The sequence below is a fragment of the Mytilus californianus genome, unplaced genomic scaffold (assembly GCF_021869535.1).
Source record: "Mytilus californianus isolate M0D057914Y unplaced genomic scaffold, xbMytCali1.0.p SCAF_2, whole genome shotgun sequence".
NCBI classification, from domain to species: Eukaryota; Metazoa; Mollusca; class Bivalvia; order Mytilida; family Mytilidae; genus Mytilus; species Mytilus californianus.
This window is the reverse complement of record NW_026262668.1, coordinates 7,441,584-7,450,517: the sequence shown is the minus strand read 5'-3', so window position 1 is coordinate 7,450,517 and position 8,934 is coordinate 7,441,584. Positions and strand designations below refer to the sequence as shown.

Here is an 8,934-nt window from a genome sequence, read left to right as displayed (position 1 = left end):
CAAGGCCACAGTCTCATGATTACTTAACATGATTTTTCATCTACTACCGGCTAAGTATTTGATGAGTAACACATATCCTAAATGGCTGGAATATTTTAGGTTTATGATATGGTAAGATGAAAGTAAGAGAATTGATTTTAATTTTTACGCCAAACATGCGTTTCTTATACACACGACTCGTAAGTCGATCAAAACGATGGTAAGAGTTCCATATGACACCCCAACATACTAAAAGAACACAATAATGTATTACAGTTTATTCCGTGGGGTACCATATGAAACTCTTTCCACTAGACCACCTAAGCCTGGGGATAAACAAACTTGGCTTCGAATGATTACAATAGATTTACAGAAAAAAATTGTCATGTCAGTGATTAAAATATAATTAGTGTGGGTTTGTGCTTACTTGTAATATTATTGGTGTGGTTAGTGTGGGTTTGTGCTGACTTGTAATATTATTGGTGTGGTTAGTGTGGGTTTGTGCTGACTTGTAATATTATTGGTGTGGTTAGTGTGGGTTTGTGCTGACTTGTAATATTATTGGTGTGGTTAGTGTGGGTTTGTGCTGACTTGTAATATTATTGGTGTGGTTAGTGTTGGTTTGTTACATTATGAGTGTGGTTGGTGCTGACGTGGAATATTATTAGTGCGATATTTTCTGTAAACCAAACTCGAGCATGAAACGTCTCGTCCCAAATTTCCAGTGGTTACAAAAAGCCATTATAGATACCAGGCTTATATTTTTTGCACACAAGAAGCGAGTATCGTTTAAATAAAAATCATCAGTGGCACTCAATTCAAAACATCTGAATGGTCAAATTAATTACGAAGTTGCTATTTAAAGCATTTTTAATAAAAGTTTCCAAAAAAGCTGTACTGAATATGTTTAATGAGAAATTCTCAGCTCAGGGTGTCTTCCTTCACTCTAAACTTTTTCCGTTGTAAGTTATCGGGAACTGACGAAGAGGGCAGCTTAACCGAAAACCACACCCCAGACGTAATACTTTGAGATTATAATTACCAATGCCCTTTTTGTAAAAAGGGGTAACCAATAAACCTACGTATTGTGTTTACAAATGATATAATCCGAAACGAAATAATTCAGTGACTCTTTTGGACGGACACGTTAAGTAATTTACACAAGCAACTCAGACATATTGACGATAAACTAAAACAAAATCATAATGAACTAAGTTTCTTTGTCTTGTCTTGTACAGAAACAGTTTGTAGTAAAACAACTATAATCAAAACCTCTTTAAACGATTAGAAACATAAGAATGATAAGTAAAGGACTTTGTAAAAGTACTTGTCAATATAAACCGCAGATGTAAGGTAGGCACTTTAAATCTAAAAGTATTTTCCCAATGTACTTTTTATCGGATTGTGTCTAAACTAAGTAACTGAGTCTGTTCCCTTTGTTTGATTGCTTATGGATACATGGAAGTATAATCAAATCTTTTCAACTAATTTCTGCAGTTTCTTTTTATGTTGTGCTCTGTTGCACCACTGTCCCATGTTTGGGGAGGGTCGATCGCTCACAACATAAAATGAGGAAATGTTATATGATTGCCAAATGAGACAACTATCCACCAGAGTAAAAATGACGTGGTAGTAAGCAATTATAGGTCACCATACGGCCTCCAACAATGAAAAAAACCCACACCGTATAGTCGGCTATAAAATGCCCCGACATGAAGAAAGTGAAATAATAGAACAAATATAATAATAAACACTAACTAACGGTAGACAACTCCCTCAGAAGCAAAAGACCAATAACTGTAAAATATAAGGGTATACACAACAACCATGTTTAATCCCTCCACATTATGTAGATGTCTATTCCATGTCAGGGGCTTGTAAGTCAGTAATTGTCTTTGTATACTGTAAGTGAGTTGTTGTCTTTGTTTGCTGTAAGTCAGTTGTTGTCTTTGTTTACTGTAAGTCAGTGATTGTCTTTGTTTACTATTAGTCAGTGGTTGTCTTTGTTTACTGTAAGTCAGTAATTGTCTTTGTTAACTGTAAGTCAGTAATTGTCTTTGTTTACTGTAAGTCAGTAATTGTCTTTGTTTACGGTAAATCAGTAATTGTCTTTGTTTACTGTAAGTCAGTGATTGTCTTTGTTTACTGTAAGTGAGTAATTGTCTTTGTTTACTGTAAGTCAGTGGTTGTCCTTTGTATACTGTAAGTCAGTAATTGTCTTTGTTTACTGTAAGTCAGTAATTGTCTTTGTTTACTGTAAGTGAGTAATTGTCTTTGTTTACTGTAAGTCAGTGATTGTCTTTGTTTACTATAAGTCATTGATTGTCTTTGTATACTGTAAGTCAGTGGTTGTCTTTGTTTACTGTAAGTCAGTTATTGTCTTTGTTTACTGTAAGTGAGTTGTTGTCTTTGTTTACTGTAAGTCAGTAATTGTCTTTGATTACTGTAAGTCAGTAATTGTCTTTGTTTACTGTAAGTAAGCGGTTGTCTTTGTTTACTGTAAGTCAGTGGTGGTCTTTGTTTTTCTGTTAGTCAGTAATTGTCTTTGTATACTGTAAGTGAGTTGTTGTCTTTGTTTACTGTAAGTCACTGGTTGTCTTTGTTTACTGTAAGTCAGTGATTGTCTTTGTTTACTATTAGTCAGTGGTTGTCTTTGTATACTGTAAGTCAGTGGTTGTCTTTGTATACTGTAAGTCAGTAATTGACTTTGTTTACTGTAAGTCAGTAATTGTCTTTGTTTACTGTAAATCAGTAATTGTCTTTGTTTACTGTAAGTCAGTAATTGTCTTTGTATACTGTAAGTCAGTGGTTGTCTTTGTATACTGTAAGTCAGTAATTGTCTTTGTTTACTGTAAGTCAGTAATTGTCTTTGTTTACTATAATCAGTGGTTGTCTTTGTATATTGTAAGTCAGTAATTGACTTTGTTTACTGTAAGTCAGTGATTGTCTTTGTTTACTGTAAATCAGTAATTGTCTTTGTTTACTGTAAGTCAGTGGTGGTCTTTGTTTACTGTTAGTTAGTAATTGTCTTTGTATACTGTAAGTGAGTTGTTGTCTTTGTTTACTGTAAGTCAGTGGTGGTCTTTGTTTACTCTAAGTCAGTTATTGTCTTTGTATACTGTAAGTCAGTGGTTGTCTTTATTTACTGTAAGTCAGTGGTGGTTTTTGTTTACCGGAAGTCAGTCATTGTCTTTGTTTACTGTAAGTCAGTAATTGTCTTTGTTTACTGTAATTCAGCGGTTGTCTTTGTTAACTGTAATTCAGTGATTGTCTTTGATTACTGTAAGTCAGTGGTTGTCTTTGTTTAATGTAAGTCAATGGTGGTCTTTGTTTAATGTTAGTCAGTAATTGTCTTTGTATACTGTAAGTGAGTTGTTGTCTTCGTTTACCGTAAGTCAGTGGTGGTCTTTGTTTACTGTAAGTCAGTAATTGTCTTTGTATACTGTAAGTGAGTTGTTGTCTTTGTTTACTGTAAGTCAGTGATTGTGTTTGTTTACTCTTAGTCAGTAATTGTCTTTGTTTACTGTCAGTCAGTGGTTGTCTTTGTTTCCTGTAAGTCAGTAATTGTCTTTGTTTCCTGTAAGTCAGTGAATGTTTTTGTTTACTCTAAGTCAGTAATTGTCTTTGTTTACTCTAAGTCAGTAATTGTCTTTGTATACTGTAAGTCAGTGGTTGTCTTTGTTTACTGTAAAAAAAGGCAACAGTAGTATACCGCTGTTCGAAATTCATAAATCGATTGAGAAAAAAACCAAATCCGGTTAACAAACTAAAACTGAGGGAAACACATCAACTATAAGAGGAGAACTACGACACAAAAGAAACACAACATTAAAATGTAACACACAGAGAAATAAACTATAATATAACAATGTAAGTCAGTGTTTGTCTTTGTTTACTGTAAGTCAGTGTTAGTCTTTGTTTATTGTAAGTCAGTGGTTGTCTTTGTTTACTGTAAGTCAGTGATTATCTTTGTTTACTGTAAGTCAGTGGTTGTCTTTGTTTACTGTAAGTCAGTGTTTGTTTTTGTTTACTGTAAGTCAGTGGTTGTCTTTGTTTACTGTAAGTCAGTGTTTGTCTTTGTTTACTATTAGTCAGTGGTTGTCTTTGTTTACTGTAAGTCAGTAATTGTCTTTGTTTACTGTAAGTCAGTGATTGACTTTGTCTACTTTTAGTCAGTTATTGTCTTTGTTTACTGTAAGTCAATGGTTGTCTTTGTTTACTATTAGTCAGTGGTGGTCTTTGTTTACTGTAAGTCAGTGGTTGTCTTTGTTTACTGTAAGTCAGTGGTTGTCTTTGTTTACTGTAAGTCAGTGATTATCTTTGTTTACTGTAAGTCAGTGGTTGTCTTTGTTTACTGTAAGTCAGTGTTTGTCTTTGTTTACTGTAAGTCAGTGGTTGTCTTTGTTTACTGTAAGTCAGTGTTTGTCTTTGTTTACTATTAGTCGGTGGTTGTCTTTTTATACTTAGCGTCATATTGGGTTTTCGTTAATTGTTTTAACAGAAATCAGCCCTTGGTTGTCTCGTGTGAATTGTTTATCATTTTGTCATACCAGCGTCTTTTATATAGCTGACTATACGGTATCAGTATTGATCATTGTTGGAGGCTACACAGTGACCCTAATGTTGCTGTAATCCACTTTAAACTCTGGTGGATAGTTGTCTCATTGGTAATCATATCACATCTCCTTGTTTACATTACTTCCATGATTAAACTAATTTACGTCTGTAACACCATTTTAAATTGGTTGTAAGTTGAGAATTCATTTAATTTGGAGTTCTGTTTTTATTCACCTTTATAAAAAGAATAAAGAATAAAATGGTTTTGTTCATTGGAAGTTCTATGTCAATCAAAAGTTCCTTAGTATTGTAAAGGTACATCAGTGGAGCACATGAACCAGAAAAGTACAAACATACAGTTATGGGAAAATTAAACACTAAACACTAAATCTTATTATAATAGAGATATAGATAGACTTCCTTAATTCTTTCGTGTTTCCAAATATCTGCAGGCAATGCATGTTGCAAAATTTTTGCAAGCTACCGTACATGTGCTGGAAAGATACATGTGTATAAATAAGATGGACTGAGTACCAAACATTGCACATATGACCAGTCTCCAAACTAAAGGTAAGTTGCTCAGTGGTTAATGCATAACAGTTAGCAGTATTGAATAGTATATGGGTTAAGCTTTCAATATGTTTGACTGAAATTGATAAGTCAAACATTCATACACAGTAAGTTCAGTTAGTTATCATATAGGCACACCTTTTCTTTTGGTGCGTTTAAAAGAAGAAGAATAAAAATATGACATTTAAACTAAGGGCCTCGAAAGGACGTAAACATTTGACATGACAATAACCATATAATTTGAGATTAAAACAAATAACATTTAATAAAATCAAGTGACATATAACTGTCTTAAGTTAATTTTTACGCAGCTTAAGCTTTTATGTGGCTGATTGTATATTGGGTTTTTCTCATTGTTAAAGGGCGTACGGTTGTCTATAATTGCTTACATCTACTTCGTTTGAACTTGGCTGGATAGTTGTCTCACTGGCAATCATACCACATCTCCTTATTTTTATATAGACCAAAAGCTTGCGCATGTTAACAGTCCTTCCTGTGTCAGCAGCAAGTAAGATAGCAGTGTGATATCCTAAATGCAACTGACACCAGGGGGTGACACCTTAAAGATTGACTGGCATGCTAAATATATATGTGGAAATGTCTTTACCCCACCTGTATCAAAAGCATAAAAAGGTAACTTGAATGGGGACGTTGATTTAAGGATATAAAACAGTTTCATTTATAGAAAAAAAATTATTAATCAATATATATCTTCTATATTTTCTTTTATGGACTAATATGTGTTTGACTTCTAAATCAACAAGCCAACTTTTAAAATATGTATGTATATGACAATCTAGCGGTTGATGTTTGTATATAAAATTACATATTATTTTAAGTAAATCAACATGTTCTACAGTGAAAAGCCACATGATTTGATTGTTCATATGATTAAGATAAGTATTAACTTTTTCAAATCAAGACAACATATCACCTCTTTCATCCTCAAATCTTGCGCAATCAAAAAGAAAAGAAAATCTAATATAACTCATGAACACAGTTGATAGCTTGGTTTGGAGATAGTTCTTAAATTTTTAATAGACTCCTAAAAAGGAAAATTTCTTGTATTTGTACACTCAATTCCATGTAACTTCGATTCAACAATTATTGAATCATACCATGATGTTTTATTCAGTTGGTGTAGTATTTGAGATTGTTCAAATGTCTCTCCTATATTCTCTAATCAATACCAGTACAATAGCATCCCTTTGATTATGTTAAAATAAATTGGAAATCTATCAAGTTTAGACAATACTGTGACTTTATTTATTTTTTTTGGTGTACCCAAAGAAAAAATTGTTAAATTTTATGTAAAGTTTCTCAAGGGGTAACCCTGAATTTATTTTTTTGAAAGATACATAACATACACATTCCTTCTTACAGTTGGAGGAAAGAGTGTGATCAATGTTTTGATGTTAAGATTTAATGATAAAAACTATTTCCGCAATTTACAATAAGATTCTAAGAATTTCTTGTACGGTTCACTTTGAGCATAACTTAGCGAGCCCGGTGAGATTAAATATAAACTAGGTACTTGTATTTTGAAACACATTCCAGGTTTATATTCTGGAATATGAATTTCTGTTTAACATGTCTGCCTGCTTTGTTAAAAATCAAAATCCTTGTTTGTAAGTGTTCACGTTGAGACACTAATCTTTGCAAAAAATGTTAAGCAATTTTAGTTTGTCTTGTAGCTCTTCTGCTGATCTAGATAATAAAACAATAGTATTAGCATTCATTAAACAATGTGAATCTTTATCATTAACATTGACAAGGTCTCTTGTCCTTGACAAATAATTTGGTAAATCATATATATAAATATTTTGAATAAGTTAGGAATAATGTTTTCATCTTGTTTGACGCCAGTATTTAATGAGGAAATTTTGAATTTTGACGCATGATCTACTAATTTCATACATACTCTTGACAATGTTATGTAAGTAAGACCGAACCCCAATCTTTAGTAGATTCATTTTGATTGCTGTATGAATAACAGTATCAAAAGCCTTCTGAAAAGTCAATAAAACAGGTTAACAGTCTCCCTTCTTTTAAATTACATTATGTTTTCATGAGGAATATACTGAGTATGAACATATGGTCTGCCGTTATGGCTTTCTACGTAAATCAATTTGACTTTAATGTATAATACTATTTTTCTGAAAAAATCTGTCCAGTCGTAGATTTAAAATTTTGTTAAAAAGTTTTCCAATTGCACCTATTATTGTTATTTCTCTATAAGTCTGATGATTTATTACATTTCAAATGTGAAGTGTATTTGGATAATTCCGACTCTATATGACACAATACAAATCATTGAAACATTTAGTTTTTTCTAGCTGTTTCAGTTTTTCACAGTGTATATTTCGTTTTTTTTTTAATTCAGTTATCAAAATTAAAAAAAAAAATCATATGAGTTCAATTAAAGTTTGAAAGAAATAATAAAAAAAAAAAAACCCAAATAAGTACAATTTCTTGAAATATCAAAATTCAATTATTCAATTAAAAGTGTCGTTTCTTAATTTTGTTGTGTAATTTCAAACACATTTGTATTTGATAAATAGAGAGTTGTGGCTTTCATTGACAAGCTGTTGAAAAAAATGCTTAAAGTTAATTTTTTCTCTTTCAAACATTTTATTAGTGTGTGTGTGTGCCGCTTAAGCCGGTGCTAGGGGCCGTCTAAAACTTGCAGTGAGTTAAGAGTTTTTTTGCTCTGTGTTGAAGGCCTCATTATGACTTTGAGATAAGGAACAACAATAAAAGCGCTGTTCCTTTGCTATTTTGTGTGTTTTTGTGCATGTACTGATTTTGCGTCATGGGTGGATACCCCATATCCTTTGTTTTTCTATAATATCCTTATAACATTTCAATGGAGTACGAATTTAAAATTGATAAAAATATGTTTTGAAATCCTTCATGATGACATCGGTTGTTCTTTTGAATAAGAATTAAAACATAAGTTACTAGTACGCCATGGTATGTATCTAATATTTCTTGATACAATAAAGATCAATTAATGTGTCATCCTTTCTGTTGATTTTTTTTTCAGCAACGAAGATGAGATCCTTTATTCTTCTTACCCTGTTAGCCCTTATTGCAAGTAGTTATGGAGGAGGGTATGGCGGCGGTGGTGGAGGAGGATATGGCAGCCGTGGAGGAAGATATGGCGGCGGTGGAGGCAGAGGAGGTGGAGGATATGGCATGAGTAGTTATGGCGGCGGTCGCAGTGGAGGTGGATATGGCGGAGGACGCAGTGGTGGCGGTTATGGAAGTGGAGGAGGTGGCGGAGGACGCAGTGGTGGCGGTTATGGAGGCACGAGTTATGGAAGTGGAGGAGGTGGCGGTTATGGAGGCACGGGTTATGGAAGTGGAGGAGGTGGCGGAGGACGCGGTGGTAGCGGTTATGGAGGCAAGGGTTATGGAAGTGGAGGAGGTGGAGGAGGTGGCGGAGGTGGAGGTCGAGGCGGTTATGGTGGTAGATCATATGGAAAAGGATACTGAGTGTATCAATCGAAGACATATTAAAAATAGAACACAATTTAATTGTTCTCTTAAAATAATGCATATCTTTATTTACATAAATGTTATGGTCGTTGAGGTCAATGATATTGAGGAATCTTTGACATCTAAACATACTAGTATTGCATTGGCATATGATTTGAATGTTTATACGTCAATGACATAGAAACCTGATGACACACACATTTCTGAAAAAAAATATAGAGGTCAATTAAACAGGTCAAGCTCTAAATCGCCCCATTACATGTGATTTCTTGATGAATGAAACGACAAAAGTTTTAAACATTACAGCATGTGTTGGCATTTCCCTTT

General features: G+C 33.4%; 1 protein-coding gene across 1 annotated transcript; it reads left to right on the top strand.

Moving 5' to 3' along the window:
• LOC127728866 (acanthoscurrin-2-like) lies at positions 1-8,604 on the top strand. The gene is made up of 3 exons (XM_052236458.1): positions 1-111; positions 4,989-5,106; positions 8,153-8,604. Exons 2-3 carry the CDS (start codon positions 5,085-5,087, stop codon positions 8,602-8,604), a joined length of 474 nt encoding a protein of 157 aa, XP_052092418.1. The 5' UTR covers positions 1-111; positions 4,989-5,084.
• Positions 8,605-8,934: the final 330 nt, after the last annotated feature.